This window comes from Fringilla coelebs (genome assembly GCF_963513975.1).
Source record: "Fringilla coelebs genome assembly, chromosome: 14".
NCBI classification, from domain to species: Eukaryota; Metazoa; Chordata; class Aves; order Passeriformes; family Fringillidae; genus Fringilla; species Fringilla coelebs.
In genome coordinates, this window is record NC_140040.1 from 17,620,690 (window position 1) to 17,646,843 (window position 26,154).

At 42.6% G+C, this 26,154-nt stretch overlaps 1 protein-coding gene across 1 annotated transcript in view; it reads right to left on the reverse strand.

Moving 5' to 3' along the window:
* CDH8 (cadherin 8) overlaps nucleotides 1–26,154 on the reverse strand; it is a gene marked incomplete at its 3' end in the record, with an annotated part of 138,626 nt that overhangs the window by 95,072 nt on the left and 17,400 nt on the right. The window contains exon 2 of the mRNA XM_084215306.1: nucleotides 2,038–2,332. Within this exon, the coding sequence (XP_084071432.1) occupies nucleotides 2,038–2,332 (295 nt within the window). The remainder of the gene's footprint in view (nucleotides 1–2,037; nucleotides 2,333–26,154) is intronic.

Here is a 26,154-nt window from a genome sequence, read left to right on the forward strand (position 1 = left end):
CAAAACACAAGAATGTGGAACTTTGTCCTGCAGAGGCAGTTCAGTGGCTCTTTTCCCCAAGATGCTTGGGGAACAGATGAAACATTTTCTTGTGGAGCCAGCCCCTTTTGCTATTCCCTAAACTACATCCAGCCATTGGTCATTTCTGCTACAATCCTCTATAACAGTTTTCTTAGATGAAGTTTTAACTTACAATTCATCTCTCCTTACCTTTCTTCACACTTTTCCCTCCTCTTTCTCTCTTTCTCCATTCTTACTTTACCTCTCTTTCACTAATATTTCATTTTTTATTCTCTTTTATCCCCTTACTCTCGTTGCATTTACCATCTTTTAAACCTCATGTTAACAATTTATTAGATTTTTCTTCATCTCCTGATTAGTTTCCTCTCAAAGTTTTCAGTTTTGGGGTTTTTTTTCTCCTCCTCTTTACAGTGAATACTGCTTGGATAAAGGCCATGTCTTTATCACAGAATGTAAATATGCACAGATATAAATTATTTTTCATAGGTTTTGTAATCAGAAACCATTTTTCTTTTCTTGCATATATCTTTCTCTTTTTCCTCCTAGAATCCTACACAAATCCCATTTACATAAGGAGTGACAGCATTCAATTTTCCTTCCTCCTTCTCCCACACTGTTTTGGTTTGGTTTTCTATTCTCATTTTATTTAATTAAGTCATTTGCTCACCTGGAGCTTGGCTGAAATATCTTCTGAAAGCAGGTCCATATTATGTTTGTGCTGCTGTGTAATTAAAAGTAACTCAACGTATAAAAGCTATGGTTTAGTAAAAGAATTGAAATGCAGGCTCAAAAATTCACATATCATTTTTGGCACAATGAAGATTTGAAAATCTGTTGGAACAGAGTCGATTTAAAAGATGAAGCCTCGGGTTTGACCATGCAATCAGCACTCAGGCTTGTATTTGACAATGACTTGGTGGAACTCTCTGTGCTGTGAGTGAGAGGATGGTTCTGGCTCCTCACATTTCTCCTCTTTTCAGCTAAATAACAGAGAGTGGCATTTTTGAAACTTTGTGATAGGATGTTGCTTTATCTCACAAAGTGCCTTGGCACTCCTTCAATTACCTTGCTTTGACAGATGTAGACAAATCACTGAAATGCACATTATCCTCAACCTAACACTAAAATGCATTAGAATTTCCTCTGCATTACATGGCCAGATTTTGATGCCTTTGCTTATGCTGAATTTTGCATTGCCCTAAAATGGATCCTCTTGGTTTGGTGGCTTTGCTTCCCTTTGGTTTCAGTGACAGCTCTGTGTGTGTCCTGGGCAGTGTCAATATCTGCCTCTGTAAGGACCCTCACTTGCACACACAGAGACAAGCTATGCAGAAAAGATTGTAATATATTAATCCACGAAGAAATAGATTCACACTAATCTGACAAAATGAATAAATATAAGTAAAATATATTAAGAAGATTATGTCCTTCTCCTTTCTCTTTTCTGCTTTCACACAGTTAATTTCCCTTTTCACCATCTTTTTCCACAGCTTTCTCTGCTTTTCCCTTCCATCATCCATGCAAATCCTTTGGCTAATTGGTTAAGTCCACTCTTCAGCCTAACCATCAATTCCCAGACACAACATGTCTCATTTCAATGTTTTTGCCTGATTACAGTTGCACTTAGAGGAAAACAAATAAGTATGTATCGATGCCCTGCAAGTGTAGGAAAACAACAAACAGATAATTAAACATCAACAAAATATCAATAGGATTAAAGCATCATGCTGGAGCAAATCTTGATAAATCCTCCTCAATAACAATTCTCTAACTGCAGCGTCAGAAGGGAAATATAAATTTAGCCCATTAAAGTGTTGTTGGACAAAGAGACATTAATACAGCTGTTAATCATTTCCTTACTACTGAGGGACTTGACTATTGTGCTGCAGATGAAAGCTCTGGCCAAGAAAAGATTTGAAAATATGCAAATGAATGCTAACAACATAATAAATACCTTATTACTCATCCCCAACTCGAGAGCCTCCTGGCACAGCCTGGCTGCTCGCACATACGTACCCACTACAGACATTTCTGGCACCGTGGCGTGGTAGGGGCCCTCCACAAACTCAGGAGCGTTGTCATTGATGTCCTGGACCTTGATGATGAATTCTGAGGGGGGCTCCAGGGGCTGGTTTGTGTCCCTGTCCACGGCCTGGGCTGTCAGGGTGTACTCAGCCTTCTCCTCCCGGTCCAGCCTTTTCATGGCGTGGATGTCTCCGGTCTTGTCGTTGATCACAAAGATGGTCCCAGCTCCATCTCCTGACAGGATATACTTGATTTTGCTGCTGCCAGGGTCCAGGTCTGTGTGTAGCTAAAAGGGAGAAAAAGGAAAAAAAAAAAAAAGTAATTTTAGAGACAAAAAAAAAAATGTGCGCACAGATTTTTTTGTTTATTTTTTTTTGCTTTTTGTCAGCTGGTCCTTTGTGCTTCAATCCCAGCACCAATGATCCACAGCTCAGCTTGAATCCAGGTGGAGAGCAGGGATTTGTATGCATACTAATCAAAAATTGATGCAATCATAGGCATAATTAGACTTTCTATTTAAAAAGCAGCTGTTATATATATTTTAAATCCCCGTTCTAAAATGTAAATGCCTTCAGAACCATTCTCAGCCCAAATGAACAAGTAGAAAATGTCCTTAACCTATTAGATCAAAGGGTGAGGGAAGGGTTAACCATAACATGTTTTAACCTACCCTCTTATTTTTAGTTATTACTTTCAACTTATTTCCAGGTGACTGGAAGGGGTTGAACGCTGGCATCTATGGGATCTTGTCACAGACAGCAGTCACAGAAATTAAAAACTCTATCACAGCTCAGATCTTTGCAGAACTTAAGAGGTTCTAAGATCTTTATTCCAAAAGTATGTGCCCTGGTAGAAGAACCCTTGCACACATCTTCCCATTCTCCTCACAGCCCCATCAGGAAACAAATTGTATTAAATTTGTTATTGATTTTTCAAAAAACAAGAGAGAATTATAATAAACTGAAGCAGTATGAGAAATATATTCATTATTTTTAATATTTTTATTAATTAAAAACCAGGGAACAAAGGACTTCCATTGATTTATATTTTTTTTGTAGGCTCAGAGCCAAATACTGAATATCAGATTATGTCCAATAATTTTTAAGTTATGAGAATGGGAATTGGTTGGATCATATGTATCACTGTCAACACATTCAAAAATCCAGGATAATAACTTGAATACCCAGTAATAGGGCTTTAAATTCTGTTTACTGTTAGGTCTAACACACTCAATATGATCAATAAGAAGTGAATAACATCATTAAAAATGCAGCTTGCATCTATTATTATTTATCTCCGCCTCACAAAAGACAGTCTGAAGGAAATATGTCCAACTTGCTTAGGCTGCAGCATGAGTTACAACCAGCACTAAAGACTTTTTCCTGTTTGCTCATTCTGTGCAGACAGCTCAACAGAAGTTGTTGCTGGTTATGCATTTTACTCTCAGCTGAGAGCAGGGCTTGCCAGGGCCAGGGAGCAGCATCATTTACAATAAGAGCTGGCATTAGGATATTAAAATTGGTGTAGAAAAAAGCCTTGCAGCACCAAACCACAGGAGATTCTTATGGCACAAGTGGCTCTGCAGGTCCTTCTGCTGGTCACAAGCAGCTGTATGTGCAGCTCACCTGTTCAGGAATTCAGCTGTTCAGCAGCTCAGCAAGCACAAAGCTCTGTCTGTTGCAACGAGCACAGTGGGCAGCAGCAGCCAGGGCTGATTTCCCTGTTGGTCTGGTTTGCTACAGACACAAAATCCTGGCCACCAGTGCATTCCCAGTGCAGTCCTGGCCACCAGTGCATTCCCAGTGCAATCCTGTTCACCAGTGCATTCCCAGTGCAATCCTGGCCACCAGTGCATTCCCAGTGCAATCCTGTTCACCAGTGCATTCCCAGTGCAATCCTGTTCACCAGTGCATTCCCAGTGCAATCCTGGCCACCAATGCATTCCCAGTGCAATCCTGGCCACCAGTGCATTCCCAGTGCAATCCTGGCCACCAGTGCATTCCCAGTGCAATCCTGGCCACCAGTGCATTCCCAGTGCAATCCTGGCCACCAGTGCATTCCCAGTGCAGTCCTGGCCACCAGGGCATTCCCAATGCAATCCTGTTCACCAGTGCATTCCCAGTGCAGTCCTGGCCACCAGTGCATTCCCAGTGCAATCCTGTTCACCAGTGCATTCCCAGTGCAGTCCTGTTCACCAGGGCACTCCCCTCTCTGCAATAATGGCACAACTCCCACAAACCACACCAGCTGTAAACTCATCCTTTCTGCTTTGCTGGGCAGCATTTTATTACCCCACCATTGTTTTAACAACTTTTTCAGAGCGCTTTAGCTGTGAAGATGCATGACTCAATCCAGTTCACTCTTCCTACCCAGCCCACAGGAACGTACAGGGAGATGTCAAGTGACAGCTGAGTCCCTTTTCCAAAAGTTCATTCTGGTTTTCTTTCTGCACCTGCCATCAGCTCCTGCTTGAGAACAATCAGCCCCATTTACTGCCCTCTCCTCTTGGCTGGTGTCACAGTTTGGTCTGCTCAGAAAGTTAACAAAACTCCTTCTGCCTTTAAGATAATTGTCCTTATGACCCTTATTTTCAGGGCCCCAGAGCCTGTAAAGATCAATCCAGAATCTGTGTTTTAAACAGATTGTTTATAATTTAGGCATCTGTTTGCTCCCTGAATAAAATCTATATGGCATTAACATTGCATATGAAGGTTTTGGCAGCATGTTCAGAGCTGAGTTAGGGTGATGTAATATCACAGCATTGTCTGGACACCCACAGCTCAGCAGAGGAACTGGGAACATCTCAGCTCACCCAGTCACACAATAAAAAGCTAAAATCTGAAGTTTAAAGAATAAACCACATATCCCACGTAGAGAAGGATATCCCACATTTGAGAAGGATTAAACATTCTAGAATTTGCTATTTGCTAATAAGTAAGAGAGGCTGTCTGTGTAATCTCAGGTTTTACTCATAATGTCCAACAGCAGTTATGGTTCATAAATCAGTTCTGGTAGATATTAATGCAGAGCCATAAAACCTTTGCAGTTCCAGTGATATACCAACAGTTAAAATGATAAAAATGTCTACGATTACCATTAATAAGATTTCCTCAAATAAGTTAAATTCCATTGTATCAAAAGCAAGAATTGTTATTTGTTACTCAAGTATTGCTATTTGAAACACTACAAGGTGAAGGGCTAAACATAAAGTACAAGAGATAGGAGGATTTTACAATTTTGAAGTTGAAACTAAGTCTGTTGAGTGAAAGATCAGTTTTTTACCCAAAGTCTTATAGTGGCAATTTTTTAAAATATTTTTTTCAAAGTCCTTAAATAAAAAAACAAGACATAAATGTGGCATTTACTGCAATCTATGGGGAGCATCCAAACTGACTTCAATAATTAAGATAACTTTTCTAGGTTTTGAAGTCCTTTCACTCTAATATCAAAATATAATAACAAATTACCTCTGGAAGAGCCACTTCTCCAAAATCACTTTATTGTTTAGATTTAAGATGAAGTCATCATCACCTACTACAAAGTTATATCACAGACTGAAATCTTAAGTCAGATAGCACAGCATTTTTCCCAAGTAATATTTCCTCTCTCCTACCAGACATGAATGGTAATTTACTGCAAGAGTCAAGCTCCAGCAAGCTGTGCTCGTGTGAAGGGTGAAGATCATTAAACACATAATTATATAGGATCTAGGTGAATGATAGAAGGCCATAATGAATATGAGAAATGAATAGTGCTTTCTGCTCAAAAAGCCTCACAAATGTAAATATGAAACTGCTTCCCACATCTGCAGCTTTATTTGCTGCACCTCTGCTTGAAAGCTGACCTTTTTCAGAGCAACATCCAGATGCAACAAGAATTTCTGCTTGAAACAGAAAATGTCTGTGTCTGCCCCAGTGTCCCACTGCCAGAGAGCACCCCAAAACAAACACACAAACACATTTACTGGAGAACCTCATCGTGTTCAGAGAGAGGTAAAATCACTTCCATTATGTGAGATTCACTTCATTAGACTTCAAAGGAAGTGAAATCATCTTCCTCCATCACTGCCCTGCCTGGGGGACTGTAAATCCACACACCTGTCTCTCTTGAAGCAGCAGATGTGAGTCCATCACCCAATTCATGCCTGGATTTATGCAGACAGGAGTGACTCTGGACCAGCTCTGAGTTTTAATGGTGATGCAGATGCCCTGTACTAATACATTCCTAATAGCTCCCCTGTAGCCTCAGCACAGATCATTTTTTTCCCCTAAAAAATTACCTTCATTCCAAATGAACCCTCAGACTAGAGCAATTTCTGGTTTTTATTAATTCCTTTGCTGTTCTATCTGATAATACAGATGGTAATCAATGAAGCCAGGACCAACAGGAACAGCACACACAGGGTGTTTCCACTAATGCACATCTAAAAATCTTGCCAACACACTATCCAAGGGTATAAAATGCATTTATAGTCTTTCATGTATATACATTGCAAACATGTATAATTAAAATCCACGCCAGAGGAACTGCAGAGATGAAACTGATTCTAAGAGCCTCTATATTCTGCAGATGCAGAAAGGGTTATTCTGCAGTAAAACACAACTCCAGGAGTGTGGGACTCTTATTAAATTTTCCTATTCCATAACTCTTTGTTCAGCACATTTCAAACAAGGTTTTCTTAGCAAGTCCTTGGCTCCAAACCGCATTTCCAGCCAGGGATTAATGCATGGACAAAGCCTGGGCGCGAGGCTGGTGAGGCTCCTTTGCAATTCTGAGCAGACTCAGAGCCTCCTCTGCAGATGGGAGCTGTCTCACCTGCTCTCACTCAGCTACCTGGCAAACCCATGGCAGCCAAAACAACAGTTTGCTCAGCACAAAGAATTCCATGTGTTCATCCTGCACTTGGGGCTGGGCCATGCCCAGATGAGCAGAAAGCTGTTGGTTCTCCCCTGCAGGAGGACTGGGCGCTTCCAGCCCCTCTCAGGTGTGTGCTGCTGATGCACAACTTGATGCACAACAGCCCATAATAGATCCCTCATCAGTGGGAGGAGCTGTAATCCCAATTTCCTTGCATCAGTAAAAAATAGCATGAGCATAGAGATATTTCATGTGGGGAAGCATCTACACGTTATGAAAAATGCTCCTGGACGTTTTTAATTAAGGCAAGAGAAGGCAGTATTATGTAGTCAAGTTTTTATTTGAGTTTGTTAGAAAGTAATTAATTCATCCTCATGTAATTACAAGGGAATTACCCCGTACTTGTTTCAAGGGAAAAGGAATCATCTGCCCTTAAAACTTCATTTTAAAATTTGCATCGCCCTTGCCTGTCCTAACTCTGGAATCTTTTCTTTGAAGGGTGCCTCGCTGATTTTCACCTGATGTGTCACAGACACCAGCACAACACACCAGCACTGTCCTGATGTGTTCAGGTTCTTCTTCTATTTTTTACCTTTGCCTTGCAATAAAATTCCTCATTTATGAGGCAGACCCCATTTAATGGACTTTGAGATGGAATTTTCAGCTTTTTATGACTCTTTTCTGAAACTGCTGGCTTCTAAGAAGCTCTCACTCATCCTGTGAAAGTATGGAAGGGTTTTAGTGACTTTTACAACCATTTTATATATATATATCAAAAACTGTATGCTGGGCTTCAAGATGCTTTCAAAAACTGTAATGCACCTTACTCTTCAGGTGTTGCTTTCTGTACATGGCTTTGCAGGGATGTTTTTTTCCTAAAAAACGTGAACCTCTTTAGGAGTTACAGAAAGTTTTTCTGGGTATTGTTGATGCGCTCTGACACACCATGGACAATAAAGATATTTATTGTTGACCCACAGTTTAAAGAGTCATTCCTAATTAAACTATTATAAATAGATTTGATTCGCTTCCACACAACACAGAATTAATAAAGTGAATTTAATTTAAATTTAATATTTCAATCTTTCATTTTCTCAGTGGATAGCCTGGTCCCATCTTTAGGAATGGGAATTATAAGTGCACAGTGGGGAAGAGGAGAATCAAATATTCTGCATTATTATTCAGGGTGATGACAAATTGGGGCACAGAGCTGATGCTCCTGACATAATGTCAGTCCTTGGAACACTTTCAGAAGGGAAACAGACATGTCCGTGGATGACAAAGGTTCCATTTAAGATCCAGGAATCATGTAAGTTGAAGCCTCTGGAGTGACTGTCAGAAAACATTACTGCTCACACTTCTCAGCTGCAGTTTCATAACCAGATTCAAAGGGAATTAAAGCAGTAATACCCCTAACAATTTCATTTAAGAGCATAATATCTGCTTTTGTCTGCCTCAGTTTCCTACCATGTCATTTGAGTATCTTTGATTCCAGATGGCTTCTTTTATGTTTCTGTTTATTCTCTGCTACTGCTTTTTTATTCTATTTGATTTGCTAATTTTGTCTCTGTTTATATTTATGCTGCAACTGTGCACAAATGACTTTTCATTGCTTACCTTTTGGTATCATCCCACAGCACGCTGGAGCGAACTGCTGTTTGAAAACTGCAGACAAGCCTGGGTTCTAACAGTCAGGTTGTTTTAATCCATTGATTATGACCAGCTGATATAAGGAAAGAGCTCAGGAACCTGCCTGAATCTTGATCTGAATCCTTCCTGGTCACAATTGGTCCTTTCTGTATCATTCATTGCCTTCCTCACCAGGCTGAATTAACACTCTTTAATATCTAATTTTGCTTGATGTCTTGGGAGGAAAAAAAAAATACAGCTCTACTTGTTTTTACAGATGGGAGGAACAGAGGAAGAGATAAACCCACATTCAGTCTCACAAAGACTCACATTAGGGAAAAAACATCCAGACCGTGGGACTACTCAAGCCATTCTTAGACAGCCTCATGCATTTATCTCCATATGAATCTGCAATTAGAGTTTGTAGGTATTTCTGGTGCTGTTTCACTGTAGTGTTCCCCCTAGGAAGGAACAAACCTCGAGCCTTCCCCAGCTCCCAGCCCCACCTGTGGCTGCGATGGTGACCAGGACAAGGCGCTTTGTTCCCGCTCTCAGCCTGATTTTTCCTGCACACATTCCTTACCTACCTCGCTGTTCCTGAGTCCTTATGTTAAGCCAGATGATAGCTGAAGCTTTCTGTTTGCCTAGCTCTGGCCTTGGCCCTTTCCATTTGGGAATGCCATCTGTCTTCCCTTCTGTCCTGAGAGCGCCGTGCCACACCTGACCCTGTCCCGCCGCCAGTCCCCGCTTCCCGCAGCTCCTCAACGCCCAAATGTCCCGTGGCAAGCGGCCTCAGATGGCTGGCACCTTTTTGTAGCTGGCTCTCTGCCCAGCTGCGAGTTCATGCAACTATTTCTGAACCCAGACTGCCGTTCCTTCCCCCTGTTCCAGCACACACCGCTCCTGGAAGCAGCTCTGGATTTTTTTAACCCAACAGCTCCTGACACTTGGAAGCAGGAGATGAAGTTGTGTCACGCTGCCAAAGAGGAATCCTTTCCCATCTCATTTACTTCCCTATTATTTCATCTACAGTGAACAGTGGTTCACCACAGGAGATCTGAGAGCTGGGCACAGAGAGCCTCAAAAATTGCATGCAGCTTTAGTCTTGTAAAACACATTCCCTCTTTTGTGTCTTTATGGGGGGAAAAAAGTGTCTGTCATCTCCCACTGTTTGGGGTCAAGCTCTTACATTAACAATTCCAGTGCTTCAGGCATTATAATTAACAGTGCCTCCTCCTGCACTTGTCACTCTCTTCCCAACTCAGAGAAAGAGCAGCAAAGCCATTTGCTCCCTCCTCCAGCTTGTCAGATTTGGACACAAACTATGCTGCAGTTTTTTGCTACATGTAAGGCTTGTGAAGCCTCCAGGAATGACTTCAGGGGGCTCTTCCCTTTGGGCTGTCAATTTTATTGCCAGCAGAGGCTAACTGGATGATCCATCCTCAATATAGACAAAATATGGAGTTGGCTGTACAAAACCATAAGCTATAGGAATTCCCATTCCACAGGCTAGCCAGAAGCTCAGCAGTTCCCACATCCCAAATCCTACTCTGTTGTCCATTTAATCATCATCATCATCTTATTCACCATGTTCTGAGCTTTTCTGCCTTGTTGTTTGAGCTGTATTTTTCCTTTCCTCCTTAAAAGCTTATTACAACTTGCCAGGCTTCATTCTCAGGCCCAGAGCTCACTGCAGTTGAGCACCAAGACTTCTTTGTGTGGTTGAAATGATTTCCTCAAGTGAATGTCAAAGCCATAGCTCAGAACACACAGTCTTTGGATTGCAGAAGAGGAATAAAAAAGTTAATCACTACGTAGGCACAGCAGTAATTTGAAGGCTGCTTACAAAATCTGCCAAACTAGACAAGCTTAGAGCCTGGAACAGCCAAGGCACAGAGAAGTACAACAGGCCAGAGTGGTCAAAGCAGAGAAGATATTTCTATTTATTTAAGCATATTTAGCTGTCATGATTTTAAAATCCTTCAAGGCCCTGCTTTCACTAGCCTGGCTTATTCTCATGTTTTGCTCAAAATGATTGGGAGGGTCCCAGAGATAATATATTTAACCTGTCTTCCTTTTTAATAAAAGAATTTCAAATGTCTTCTGCTAATAATATTTAATAAAACCAGCCTGAAAGCAGTAAAAAACCCTCTTTTTTTGGAAGGAAATTTTTCAAATTTAAGATTACTGCTTAACATCCTTCAGTGTCTGAACAAGGAAGTAAGTACTGTCTAAAACCACATAATGTGTAAAGCTGGCAGTGCAAATAGAAAGCTCTTCTCCAGCAATTGGCTGTCAAACACAGCCACAGTGCAGAAATATAAACATCAGCTCTGCAGCCAGCTCGAGCTAAAATTGAAAGCTGTTGAGAAGGTAACAGTGAAATAAAGAGAGCTGAAAAATTAAATTGTGGGTACTTACATATTGCTTCTCTTATAAACTATCTGCTTACAGGTGACAATATGACTGATTTCTAGTGCACTTACACTAACCTGTGAACTGTTCACAGGGGTGCAGTAGCAATTTTTTCTTACTTGAAATATCTTTTAAATTACTTAGAATGTGAAAATAAACACAACTAGGTAATGCTACAAAACAAACTCCTTATGAGATGTCAAACAAACCAGAACCAGCTCTTCAGAGCTGCTCTGTTTGCAATTACATAGAAACATCAGAGTGTCATACATCAGAATGAATAGATGTAACATGAGGATAATTTGATTATTTTTCCCTCTTTCCTTGCAGTTAGATGTTTATTAGGGATAACTCATGCAGAATTGTAAGTTATTTGGAGGAACCTGGTTGAAACTAGTTATTATCATTTCATGCAGTTTCACAAGGAGTTATTTGCCTCATCACTTGTGTGGTTTCCAAAGCTTCCTAACGTAATTTCCCATGCATTTCCACTAAGTCATGCATTCCTGTGAATTTCTTACCAACTCTCTCGCAAAGGTTATGTCTCTCGTAATGCAATCAATTTGCAACACCATTAAATTTGAAATATTCCTTAAACCACTAGAGAAAGATCATTGCTTCTGCCTTTGTTAATGCTTTTCTGGAAGAATTGAGCAGGGAGAGGATGCATAAACCATTACACATAGGCAGTATTAAATATGCAGAAATGAAACACTGAGCCTGCTCCAGCAGGGTTTTATTCCTAGTGATGTATTAACTCTGATGCTCTAGCAACTTGGATTGAGCCCTGCAGTGCCCTGCCCAGGACATTTGGAGACTCGAGTCTCAGGAACAATTATCACCTTTTTTTTGACACATCAGATAACCTAATTTGTTTCAAAGGAAGCAAAATTAGCGGTGCTAGAAGTGTGGGAACCGTTCAGAGTATTTATGTCAGAGTATTTATGTCATTCGCTATAAGCACCTGAGCTACCTGTGATTCCAAACATCCAAAATCTGGGGTCAGCATCCCATCCAAAAAGAAGCTCTGGCTCAGCATGGATGCAGCCAACTTGTATACAATCAGTATCCCAGGAGGTGGAAGTGTGTAACATATGTCAATCCCAAACCAGCCAGAATCCATATAGACTTAGCAATGATTTAGTCTAGACCTTTATCCAAATCGTCTGAGCTCGTGGAAAGGCTCCTGTGGGAGGCTGCAGGAGACATCTGCACTAATTTAATGATGGCTGAATCACTGTGCTTTGCTCTGCCCACACAGGCTGGGGGGAGCTCATAGCACTCTGTGAGCAGGGAACAGCCCAAACCCCACATGGCCCTGTCCCCATTCAGCTGTCCCCTGCTGTCCCTAATGCTCCCTGCAGGAAGGATGGGTGAGCAGCCATCCTTCATTGCCCTGGAAGGAGAGTAGGGTAAGATTCACTAGGGTAAAGACAGCAGGCAAAGAATCACAGAATCACAGAATGGGTGGGGTTGGGAGGGACCTTGAAGCCCATCCAGTGCCATGGCAGGGACACCTCCCACTGTCCCAGGTGCTCCCAGCCCCAGTATCCAGCCTGGCCTTGGGCACTGCCAGGGATCCAGGGGCAGCCCCAGCTGCTCTGGGCACCCTGTGCCAGGGCCTGCCCACCCTGCCAGGGAACAATTCCTCATGGCCAAGATCCCACCCAGCCCTGCCCTCTGGCCCTGGCAGCCATTCCCTGCCTCCTGCCCCTCCAGCCCTTGGCAATTCTCTCTCTCCATCTCTCCTGCAGCTGTGCCATTCACATTCTCTGAAAGAATCCCCTCACCCAGGGTTTTTCTCCTGGGAAGCTGAGAGGCCTCAGAGAAAAGGAAAACAATTCTTATCTCATTTGCTTCTCCTGTGCTGTGCTCATGTGGAATGTGTTTGGAGATTGTTCACCCACAGGTGATTGTTCCAGTGCATTCTGCTGGGAGCTGTTTTGGCTCTTTGGGCAATCAGGGCCAAGCTGTGTCAGGGCTCTGGAGAGAGTCAGGAGTTTCCATTATTATCTTTTTAGCATTCAGCAAGTGTCCTTTCTGTATTCTTTACTATAGTATATTATTCTTTAATATACTATAGTATGATAAAGTAATGAATTATCCTTCTGAGAACATGGAGTCAGATGCATCACTCCCTCCTTCCCTGGGAACCCCACCAATACAATATGCAGCTCCTCCAGGCCCTGCAAGGCCCCCCTGAGCTCAGCCAAAGCTTCTCCTGTGCAGTGAGCAATGCCAGCTGTGCCAGCCTTTCCTCCCAGCAGAGCTGCTCCATCCCTCTGCTCGCCCTGGTGCCTGCTCGGGGCTCTCTGAGCAGCTCCAGGTCTCTCCTGTGCTGGCCCAGGGCTGGAGCCTGTGAATTTCTTGCAAACTTGAGGTATATAAGTCTAAATAATGATTTCTGAGCACCTTTCAAATACACAGGACATTTGTTCCCCCTCCTTCAAAGAACTGATCACCATGCTGCCCACTAGAGAACATAAATTCCCTAAAAGGAGCAACAAAAGAGGGAAACAGCTGCAAGAGGGAGAACTTTGAAGATCTCCAAGGACTTTGCTGAGGTTTCTCTAATAAAATGTGTGCTCAGGATAAGAAGCCCACAAAAATGCCACCTTTAAAAAGATGAAGAAGAGGCACAATATTGAGAAGTGAAGTTGAGCTCTTAAATGATCCAAATAATACCCTGGATACAAAAATGAAACAAAATCCAAATATCTGATGAAGGTTCCTGCTATTTCTGCTGAAGTTCCTGAGGGAAATCTGCTGAGAGCACCAAATGGCAGCCAGGCAGGGGACAAGTGCAGGCAGTACTGAGCTGTAAATTGTGGTTATTAATTATCTGTACTGCCATAGCACATAGAGGTCCTTGATGTCACAAGGACTCCTGGACTGTGTGCCATAGCCTTCCCTCACTCTCTTCTGTTGATGGGGAAATAGCAAATGGTTTTTTTTCCCCTTCCCTCTTTATAAACAAGAGTCAAGGAAGAATGAACCCAAAATACATAACTGGGGTGGGGGGGAAAGGTCAACATTCTAAGACATTGGCTAATTTCTAAAATTGCCACCTATGGATTCAGTATGAGTCAAACTCATCAGAAAAATAGAGCTGAATGCCTTCAGAGATTTCTAGTCCTGAGATTACTTTTTCTTTTTAATTTGAATGGTTTTAGGGCCTGATCCGAGCACTTCAGCAGGAGTCTCTGTCTCAAATTTGAAGGGACAAAACTCTGTGAGAAGCACAAAGATTTATAAGAATGATACAGAAGAAAAGACACCCCCTCAAAAAAAAAAACCTTCACAACTAACATCAGGTTATTAACTCATATTATGAGTCCACAATTTATAGCCCACCTAAAGTCAGAGTTTACCACTGGCCTACAAGTTTACTTTTTATACTTTTTCTGATAACTAATAGAGGCACAACTGACTTCCATACAAATGAGATAAATAATGAGATTAACAATTATCTGACTGGTAGATAATAAAGTGTTGAAAATAGCAAGACCCTGAAGTAAAGTAAAATGTTTGAGATGATTTACCAAGTCAGTAAAACTGCCTTTTTACATTTACTCAGGATACAGGAGATGGAATGTTTTGTTTGCCTATGGAGATGGGATTATTGGGTATGCAAATGGACATTGATGGCAAAGTTAACTGAAAAGATAATCTGCTGCACGAAGTTCTTCAACAAAACATCAGCAGTGTCAGATGCCCTCTTGGTCAGTCTTGGCAGGAATATTCTGACACAAGAATTGAGTTAACAAACATATCTTGGCTCCTCAAAGGTTAACTCTGTTTTGAGACCCGCCGGAAGCACGGCCAGTCAGAAATCCCAATCACAGCAGCATTAAACCAAATCATTTTCCCACCCAGACTAAAACACACCAGGCTATTTAAAAGCCTCCCCAGTGCTCTGTGGCTCGGTGTGTGCTCACCAGCTGGCCCAGAGCTGCCTGTCCCAGCTGTGCCAAGTGCCCTCACTGGTAGCTGCTCCCAGGGAAAGGCAGAAGGGCAGGAATGCTTGGAGCCATCATTTCCTCCAGCCTGCTGCATAACTGATTATACAGCAGCAGTGCTGGCAAGGGGGCTGAGCAGGGAAACCCTCTGGGTTCCCCAGTCTCCTTTCCTTGCCTGGCTGTGTGATGAGGAAGGGTGAATGCAGCGCTACAGAAAGCTCAAGCATTATTTTCAAGACAAAATAATTAGGTTGAACGGAACCATGCACTTCTAACCAGCACAAAACCCAAGAGAAAGCACACAGCAATTCTGTGGGACTGCAGCACTGACATTCCCAATAAGAGGAGAGAAATCCATAGGAAAAGCAGAGTTCCTGGGCCAGTTGTGTATTCTGCTTTGGTCTCATATATTATTGATATGCAGGTTTCACAAACAGCTCCAGGTCTGTGAAAGAATCCAGGAAGACCAGAAAATTCTGAGGTTTCAGTGGTTACACAAGCAGCCCCTGACAGATTGACCCCATTTGTGGAGACTGTGCTATCCATAAGGATGGATGGAAATCCCCATTTCAAGATCCAGTGCCACCAGATCCACGAATACCTGGGATTTCTCACAGCTGACCTGGAACTTTTTAAACCTCACTTGCTGTTTGTCACTCTAGTCTCAATTCACTCCAGTTCTAACAGTTTAGAGAAACACAACATTAATTCTAACCATTCTCTAGGTTTAAAAAGAATCTATGTTTTTAAGGCAAAATGAAAAATTATAGTGAAATTGTATTCCGTGCAGTGTACTTACTTTTTTCATCCCTCAAAAATAACTTTTATATAAGAGTTAAATAGTTCCAAGTCTAACATCTGTCCCTTACTAATAAAAAGGAATGAGGTTATGCAGATTAGGTGATGGATAATAGAGAAAAATGTAAAAAGCCTCCAGCTAAATTATGCTCTATTGTCACAAAAAAAAAATAATCCTCATATCTCAGCTTTCTTCTGTCTGCTGAAATGTAGTTCCAAAGGGACACTGGTAGTGAAACTCAAAGGCCAAATATCAGCCAGTTTGGATGCTGAAAACAACTAAGAAATAGAAATATCTGGGGTAAATACATGGCAAAGCAGGAAGAAACAAAAGAAAATAAATACCAAGCATATGGCTCCTAAAACACATGGAGAAAAAAGTTACAGGATTGTTAGGCAATTTAAATCTTGCCACAGAAAACTAAGCTGAGAATATTTAACTTCCAGATGCCAGTTTATTGATTACAAGATGGTTGGAGCTTTTCTTTTTCCTTCTTTTTTTTTTTTTTCCAATAAAAGCCAAACAAACCACAGTCTTCAGCAAAGAGGAAAAAATGCCCCAATAATCCAAGAATGCTTGTGAAAATATTCACTCTAAGGGTTACCTGGAGAGTTTTACATTTGATAATTACATTTCTTTCCATTTCCTGCTCTTGTCTACAAGAGATTTGACAATTACTGCATTTTTAGGCCTGTGGGGAAGCACTGGAGAAGCAATCCCTCACCATCAGAGGGATGGGGGAGCTGCTTGATGGGAAGAAGCTTTTCCAGAAAATCTGCATGAAAGGAAATCAGGATAGCAGCTGGTTGAAACCAAGAAGAACACAGAGTTACATTCTGTAAGGCAGGCCACAAGTCTGCAGAGATAACATGAATTTCAATACCTTCTCTGCCTGCAGAAGAGATGGATGTGGAGCCTCTGAGCTGCTTTTTTCTTTCCCCCAGAAACAATACCTGACTTGGATAACATTCTATTCAACAGTGACTGTATTTTTTTGCTCAGAATCCTCCCAGACTTTATTTATTCTGCCTTGAATGTTACTGCCAAGCTAGTTTCTTCTCCCTGCCTATGGCTAAATCTCTCTTCTGGCTCGATTCTCTTCCAGAAGTGACACTTTATATTGATAGTCCAAGCAAAGAGAGTCATCATCAGAGTGGCCATGTCATCCAACCCTGGGGTGCAGAGCTGAGTGATCACACATCCCAAACAGCAGCAATTCACTCCCAGCTTCCCAGAACAACCCTTTCATTTGTCTTCCTGCAATCAAGGGGACGTTATCAACATCCAGATCTGAGAATGCAGGACCCACACGTGCCAAATGTGTCACCACAGAAACCAAGAGAGCCCCTCCACTGCTGAGCAAAAATCATCTGCTCCTTCCACTGCTGGGGAAACTCTCACAGAAAGGGAGGCCCAACATAGAACAAACTGAGCACTTGAAGGTCCTGAGGATGGCTGCTCAGATCACCAAGAAGACACCCTCAAAATACCAGCTTTACCTTCGAAGCTGCATAGATTTTTTCACCTATATTTTTTTTTTTTTTCAGGATAAGAATAATGATTCAGTGACACCAAGCATTCATACTACTAAAAAGTTATTTAGGAAAAAAAGAGTTTAGAGAAGGACCAAGGCAGTATTTTTTTTTGCTCAACATGTTGTTTTCTTCAATGCCATTTTTCATTGAGAAGCAATGTAATTTTCATTGAGAAGCTTTTTATACCTGTATATGCAATAATTTTATTCTTCTAAAGTGTTTCTCTTTGTTAGTATGTTTAAAATGTAAGCAGAATGTTTCCTTTTAAATGAATTTTATTTGTTGTCGTGTAAGGGGTCTCATTTTCATCTAATTAAAATGCTATGCCTACCCCAAAACATTTTTTTGGTATTTTAAAAGTTGGTATTTTGAGTGACACAAAAGTATCTTTTCCCCTCAACTTTTCAACTGCACATGAAATGAAAATCTGTCATTTAGCTCAGAAAGAGCACTCAAGTTCTAGGAGAATTAAATTCTTATTTCCTTTAAAAGCAAAGCCATCCCTACTGCCTACACAAATCCTCCAATTAAACCTTTCCTTCCAACAAAAATAAAGCAATTTCATTTCATTTGTTTATCATAATTTAATTATTTTCCTTATTAGAACCAGCTTTATTTTAATGTTTTAGTCCTTTTAGGTGATGACTCATTCTGTAGATATTAGAGCAGCTTTCTGCCGTGCCTTTACTTCTGCACATAATTAAAACACATTTGCTGTGATTATATTTCAGCACATACAGATCAACATGTATTTTGCTCTTAGGTAGAGGATCCCCATTGTTCATGTAATTACTAGGAGGAAATAATGCAAATGAGTCTGCTGGAGACAATTATTGGACTTTCTTTTTAACTTTATAATGTCATAAACAAGAATTGGCATTCGATTTGGGAGTGGACAGCAAATATTCATTTTATTGAGTGCTTTAAACACTTCATGGAATCACAGAACAGCAGGATGGAAGGGACCTCAAAGACCATCTGCTTCAACCTTTATTGGCCAGAGCATGGTGAAAGCACGGTCTGGACAAGATGGTCCAGATTTCCAGATTCAGCCTGCACAGCTCAATATGAGAAATACCCCATGTTGGGGAACCCACCACTTCCCTGGGGAGATTATTCCAATGGCTGGCTGTTCACATTGTGAAAATTGTCCTTCTCTGTCCGGGCTGGCTGCTGTCTGTCTGTGCCCAGACACGTGGGATGGTTCTGTTTGAGATCAGGCTCTAAGGGACGAGGCTGGACTCTCTGATTTTTGGTCTCCAAGGTTGTTTATTATTTCTTATCTACAAAGTTTTCTCTCTGCCCATCTGGGATCTGACCAGCCAAAGGCACTCTGACCGCCCACGGGGCAGTCGTGTCTTTTTATAGTAAAACCTACGTAAATCATATTTACCTTTTATCCCCAATACCTTTCACCCTTGTTGGCAAGTGTACCTTCACCAAGAACCTATCCACAAGTGCCTACATCACACAGAAAATGATGACAAGAAGAAGAAAGAAGAACCATGAGGCAGGCCCTGATTCCTCCATCTTGTCTCCATAACCCCCTGTACCCAAACCTTAAAACCTGTGTTTTACCCTGTAATTATACTATTTCTATACCATTCACACCCCAGTGATTCTCATATCCTCATTTGCAGGTGGCACATCCCTAGAGGGATCAAAGTCAAGCCACCAAGTGCTTTTAGCAACATTCCAAGACCCCCAAGCCCCCCCAGGGTTCTCTTGGTAGCTCTGGACATCCAGAGTGATGTGCTGAGTTCCCACACTTCTCATTTTCATTTGGAATCTCCCCACAAGGAGCTTTTACCCATTACCCCTCATCTTTTCCATGTGACTCTTGGTAAAAAAGGGGAATGGCCCCAATCTGACAGGTTTGGTTTAGAGATTAGAGAGGAATTGTTCCCTGGCAGGGTGGGCAGCCCTGGCACAGGGTGCCCAGAGCAGCTGGGGCTGCCCCTGGATCCCTGGCAGTGCCCAAGGCCAGGCTGGACACTGGGGCTGGGAGCACCTGGGACACTGGGAGGTGTCCCTGCCATGGCTGGGGTGGGACAGGATAATCTTTGTGGTCCTTCCAACTCAGGCTGATCCATGGTTCTAAGATCTTCCTTGCAGCTGCCACTTAAATCCTGGAACACAGTGGAGTTCTCCCCTAACCCTTCCCCTCTGAAGGCTGAACCCAGTGCTCCCAGCCCTTCCCTGCATGGCAGCTTCCCAGCCCTTGGATTACCCTTGTGCCCTTCTCTGGGCCCTCTCCAGCCTGTCCACCTCCCTTCTGCACAGCAGGCACCAAACCTGAGCCCAAGACTCCCAGCCAAGAGAGGGATGATGGCTCTGTCTCTGCTGGTGATGCCCTTGCTGGTGTGACCTGTTGGCTTTCTTTGCTGCAGCACCACTGGTCACTCACACTGAGCCTCTTGTCACCTGGCTTCAAATTAACAGAAGCAAAGTAACCACAACCTAATCATTTATCTAGTACATACTAATTTATCTCTAAAATAACAGATTATGCTCCTGAGTTGTACAGATCAAGATATCTCCTATTAGTATATCTTAGCAAACAAAATTGTGTGTTGTGGGTCTGTGATAAAGGATGTCCCAGCTATGACTTGGCATCTCTCTGCACAATTTGAATAAATATTCCCAGCAAAATGAGTTAAAACTGGAGTAAATTCCATATGTAGAATACCTACTGAAACTCCTTCTTGTATAGGATTTAGAAAAGCCTTTAATTCATTACTTTTTCTGTAGTTTGTAATGAAAATCCTTGAGCTGCATCACAGGCTGACAAGCATCCCCATATTGTCTCCTCCCAAATCACACTACATCACACCATCCCCAGTGACAGGGGTCCCTTCCAGTTCCCAACAATCCACGATGGGCACAGAGAAATCTCTCCTGTGAAGGCAATAATTTTCCCCCAGCAAACACCTGTGGCAATCCATAGACACATTGTCAGGTGCCAGGGAGCATGGAGCACGGGGCAGGAGGCTCAGGGAGGGATGGGCACCACTGATCCCTGTGCTGGGACACTGCCAAGTGACAGGGTCACCCCGTGGTGCCAAGCAAACCAACCTCTCAAGTCTTGTTTCCTCCCTTTTTTTTTTTGTTTCCCATCATTTGGGGCACTGTGCATAAGGGAACATCCTGCTCCTTTCTCTGAGACCCATCTGGGATTTGTGACCAGGACTGTGCTGCACCACAGGGAGGGGGACAGGGATGAAGGATCCCTTCCTCAGGGTCAAGCACTGATCTCAAGGAGCTTCCTGGACATAATCCCTGGGCTCTCATCACCCCAGGCTGAGTGCACAAACTCTACAGGGGATCCAACTGCCTGCTTTTTTTCCAGAGATGGGAATATTACATTTTCAAAACATATTCTCACCTGATATAGGACATCATTAAGGGTCGAGTCAAGTTTTCACAAATTGCAAATACCACACAGGAGTGTGAAAGCTGATGGGCTGAGTTTTGGGAAAGGAAAAGAAATTATTAGACCTGAGATCTCCTTAGTTCTTTAACAGTCTCTTCCTAATAATTTCTTCCTGCTTATCTTTCACAGACCCTACTTTGGCCAAAGGATTTTGGATGACAAGTCTTGATGCACAAACCCAGCCATTGCTGTGCACAGCCCTTTCTGGGATTGCTTTGAATATATTTCACTAGCAAATGAATTAGGCTGAATTTGCTCTCGCTGTGGAAATCTCCAGCCATAAATTTGATGCTCTTTTAGAAGGGATCTATTTGTGATCCGTATCTGGCCCATATTTCAGCCCTTTGAGAAAAATGCAATCAGAAGATTCAGCTCTGCTCTGAAGGTGCCACGATGTCCAGCTGAAGTAGAAACTATCAAAACTGGAGATGCCAACAAACCAAAACCCAAGGGGAAAAAAAAAAATACCCATTTTAATCCTGCTGCACTTGTAGGCTCTGCCATCATTTCAAATGCAGAAATGCACTCAGATATCTCAGTATGCTCTGGAGTAGCAAATTTTTGTCTATCCCTAAGCAGAACAAAAATCCAATGTTATAATTATTCCAACATTCTAAGAATCTCCCCAAATGCCTGTATTGACAAAATTGCTCTTTGATGCTATATCTTGATTTATATTTTAGTGGTTTTTTTTTTTATTTTAAGCAAGGGAATGGGGAAAGAACTCGATTACATTTGTTCACACAGAAAGACACGTTTTTTGAGAAAACCAAAATTAAACTTCAAGAGCTTTGATATGTTTCCTTTTTTTGTGCCTCCTTATATTATAAAAACGGAAAGGAATTTTTAATTGATGCATATCTAAACTCCTCCAAGTTCTGTAGTACATATGTTTGAATTAAAATTAGAATTAGTTTTGAAAGGCTAAGAAGTGCTACCATAGTTTAGCTCTGTTCAACCAAGCAGTGCCTGTGCTTTGAACTGACAGAAGCCTTTAAGTGCAGAAGCTTAGATAAGCTGATAAAGATGAAACCAGCCACATCTGCAGTTACTTAGATCCAATTCAATTCAATTCAGCCCTATCATACGACAAATCTCAAATATTCTTGCACATTTCACAACAGCACGACTCTGGGGTGGTAAATAATAAACTTGCACAGATAATGAGACCTCAGAAAGAGAAAACCCAATAGATTATTTTTTCATTCCTCCTTCGTGGCATATAAATTGCTACCACCACAATGAATTAATTATTGTAAATTAAAAATAAAAAAAAAATACTGAGTTAATAATTAGGAATTTCCCCTTTAACATGGAAAGAGCTTTCTATTTCCAACATAAGATTAACCAGAACACCAACATATTTTATATATTGACATGTAAATGAAGATATTAAATAACCCTGGCCCCACGTGGCCCCGGAGGAACGCGTCCCTTAGAACCGTTGGCATTGTTCACGTTCCAGGACACAAACCAGATTTTGGGTCCTGTTCCCCCAGCCCTGCATCTGAAGGTCATGGGTATTAAATACACTGGCCAGGCACCTTCTTTTCAGAGAGCTAAGCAGCTCTCTGTGCATAGCAGCAGAGAAATAATAATAAGAAATATAACAATAGGAGATGCTATATCCCTGCCCCCTGAGCATTCCCAAAGAGCAGGGCAATCAGGGCAGGAATGAGCCCACACCACCACACAGGCCCACGGTGGCCAAACCAGTTGAGTAAAAAAGTCTTTTAGCAATGTCTGGCCTAACACACTCCAGCTGCATTTTACCCTCCTTGGACACAACAGGACAATATAAACTCCAGATGTAATCGGCCCCACTGTGCCCTTCCCAAAGTCACTGCAACTCCACAGTGCCAATAACTTTTGTGATGGCTTTTAATTAAAGCAAATGAACAACGAGATTAAAATGTAAATTACCAAAAAAACACCATTCAGATAATTCCATGCTGGTTAAACTTTTTTTTTCCATGTGGTCACCAAAAGCACACAGGTAATTTAGTATTTCGAACTGATTTTGCAAATAGATTAGCTGTTAAGGTAAAATTGTTAAGCAAATCATTTCAGGAGAAAACCATTCTGGGAGGCAGTCACAGGAAGAGGTCGCATATGCAAAACTAGGCTTTGCCCAATTGATTTCCAATTATAAAATCAGAGGCTCTGGAGTTTGTGGTTAATAGTCCTTCCCTTTAGCCTGAAAAAACAAACTTGCAGCTTGTGCTCCCAACAAATCCACATCCAAGGCTGCAGTGGGAGCCCAGGGTGTCCTGGCACAGAGCAGCACAATGCCCCACTGAGGGCCAGCCATGGAATTAGGGCTACAATGCCTCACTGGTGACCAGCTGTGACATGGCAAATTGCTTCTCAGAATAAAGCCACAATAATGTCTCTTTGGAGGGGAAAAGACACCACAGGCAGATCCTACAAGGGCTGAATAAATGTAAATGCCCATACTGTGTAATTGCATAATGTTATGTTTTCCTTTGCAGAAAGATACCAGCTAAGAATTTCATTTATTTAATCCATTCATTCTTCAGCACCAAGTGTAGACTGCCAGGACATTCTTGTCTCATTTAATCTTTGTCTGAAACTGGACAATTCTCAGGATGGAAAAAGAAACTTACTAAGTGAGCTCAGCATAAGGACATTTTTCTGAGTGCATGCCGCCCCTTCATCATGGATTAAAGTGGCACAAACATGAGTATTCTTTGTCTACAGCAGACACAAATCAGGAAAATCTTTAATATATGATGTGCAGGAGCATTTGATTCACAGGCCTGCCTGTCTGGTTTACATTATAGCTTTATTCAGTGTACAAGCATCACATTTTAGAAGCTAATAATTTTTTTTTCTGAGTTCAGCACTCAGAAATTTTCATAATTTTCATATTTTCATAAACATCATAATTTTCTAATGTAATACTAATACATCCATACATTCATGAACGTTGCAAATCTTTTTCTTGGGCAATCTAAATCCTGGGCTGTGCTGCATGATTACTCAAATAATAAATCACTACTCTTCACGACAAGAAGAGAAGAATTGTGATCTATACAACTTGTCATCTCCATCACTGATGTTTACAAATGAGTGCATTTAATGATTTAGCTGTTAGAAATTTCACCTTGTAATACTCGCTAAAACTTACTCATCTTCATTATTTTTCTCTCTAAAACTGCAAAAAGAAAACTTCTTGTAAAGAAAAATATTTTCTGGATAAATCAGATCTGGGCTTGATTTTCTGCTGCATCATTCTGCTTGCACATCTAGGAGAGTCAGAAGAGATGACACTTTTTGAAGAAGCAGGTTTTTCCCTGCTCTGCTCCATCCCCTTTATCACCCATTCAAAGCTAGACAGAGCAATCTGGAAAACAGTGCCACAAATCCAGCTCATATACCTGAGCAACAGGTTTTTAATCACATATTGATAGCAGACCAGCTTGCGAGCCAGCAGTCAAATTTTGTGGTGGCATCACCCACAGATGTTTCACAGAAAGTCAGACACGGGGAGTTATCAACCCACTGTGAATCAATTTATTCATTCTCACCAACTCTCCAGCCAATTTCCCCCTTCAAGGTGCAAATTAGCAATACAGATGTATTCTCTGGAAAGATCTCCAGCTCCAGGTTTGTGAGAGCAGGGTCAGAGCTTGTTGGCTCTCATCCAGGGTAGCATCAGTTTAACACTGGAGGAATTCTTCTGCAGGCAGCCACATCCCCAACCTTGAAGCAACCTTTATAAACACGTATTTCTATCAGTTATTATCTTTCTGCAGACCTGCCTTAAGACTTCAGAGCCACAGTCAAGACCTGGTAAAAGGTTGCTGGATTTTCAGTCACTTCCACCACAAGTAAAGCTCCAAGAATTTGCCAGTGTGTTAAACTATGTTTGACATTGATAAAACTGGGGACCAGAATTTGGAGGAGACCAACTATCCAGAGCTACTGCACAAAGAAGGAGCTTTAGTAATTTTCAGTTGTGTAGAACAGTGAGATACCTTGTGCCAGTTCAAGATGTATTCTGACCTTGGATGGAAGGAAAAAGGAAACTGAAAGCTGAGTCGATAAACTACCCAATAAAGTCATTAAAGGTCTGTGAGGAGAGGAGATGAGCAGAAACAAAGGATAAACAAAGGAGTGTTCCACCTGCTGCACACAGTCCAAGGCCTGTAGAGTAGAGCAGTGTCCGTGCCATTTGTGTTTGCTGTGAGAACTTTCACAGATAAGAGAGAAATAAAACACAACCCCAGGATGGGAGAGGCTGGAGGGGCTGCTCTGGTGCCCCCTCCCTGCTCCAGCAGGGCCATCCCAGAGCCCAGGGCACAGCAGTGTGTCCGTGTGTCCCTGCAGTGTCCCCAGGGAGGAGCCTGCACAGCCTCTGTGCCCCATCTGCTCAGGGCTGGCCCGGCCCAGGGCAGCAGCTCTGCCTCCTGGGCAGGGGCAGCTCCTGGGGCCATGGCTGGGACCAGAGCAGAGCCTGGCCCTGCTCTGCCCTCTGCACACAGGGACAGACAGACTGGGACAGACAGACTGGGACAGACAGGGACAGACAGACAGGGACAGACAGACTGGGACAGACAGGGACAGACAGACAGGGACAGACAGGGACAGACAGACAGGGACACACTGGGACAGATAGACTGGGGCAGACAGGGACACACTGGGACAGACAGACAGGGACAGACAGACAGAGACAGACTGGGACAGACAGACTGGGACAGACAGACAGAGACAGACAGGGACACACTGGGACAGACAGACTGGGACAGACAGACAGAGACAGACAGGGACACACTGGGACAGACAGGGACACACTGGGACAGACAGACAGGGACAGACAGACTGGGACAGACACACACAGACGGACAGGGACGGACAGGGACGGACAGACTGGGACGGACAGACTGGGACGGACAGACTGGGACCGACAGACAGGGACACACAGACAGGGACACACAGACAGGGACACACAGACAGGGACAGACTGGGACAGACAGAGACAGACAGGGACAGACAGGGACAGACAGACAGGGACAGACAGGGACAGACAGGGACAGACAGGGACAGACAGGGACAGACAGACTGGGACAGACAGACTGGGACACACAGGGACAGACAAACTGGGACAGACAGACAGAGGGACACAGGGACAGACTGGGGGACACAGGGACCAACAGGGACAGACAGACAGGAACACACAGGGACAGACAGACAGGGACAGACAGACAGGGACAGCCAGGGGACACAGGGACAGCCAGGGACAGACAGACAGGGACAGACAGACAGGGACAGACAGGGCCAGCCAGGGCTGAGTCTCCTCTCCCTGGGGCTCCTCTCCCAGCCAAGCAGCCCCAGCTCCCTCAGCCTTTCCTGGGCACTGAGATGCTCCAGTCAAAAGAAACAATAAAAGTCTGTCAGATTCCCTGCCACCACTAATATTTTAAGATTTTTTTTTCCCCCTACCATTGCAGGGTGATA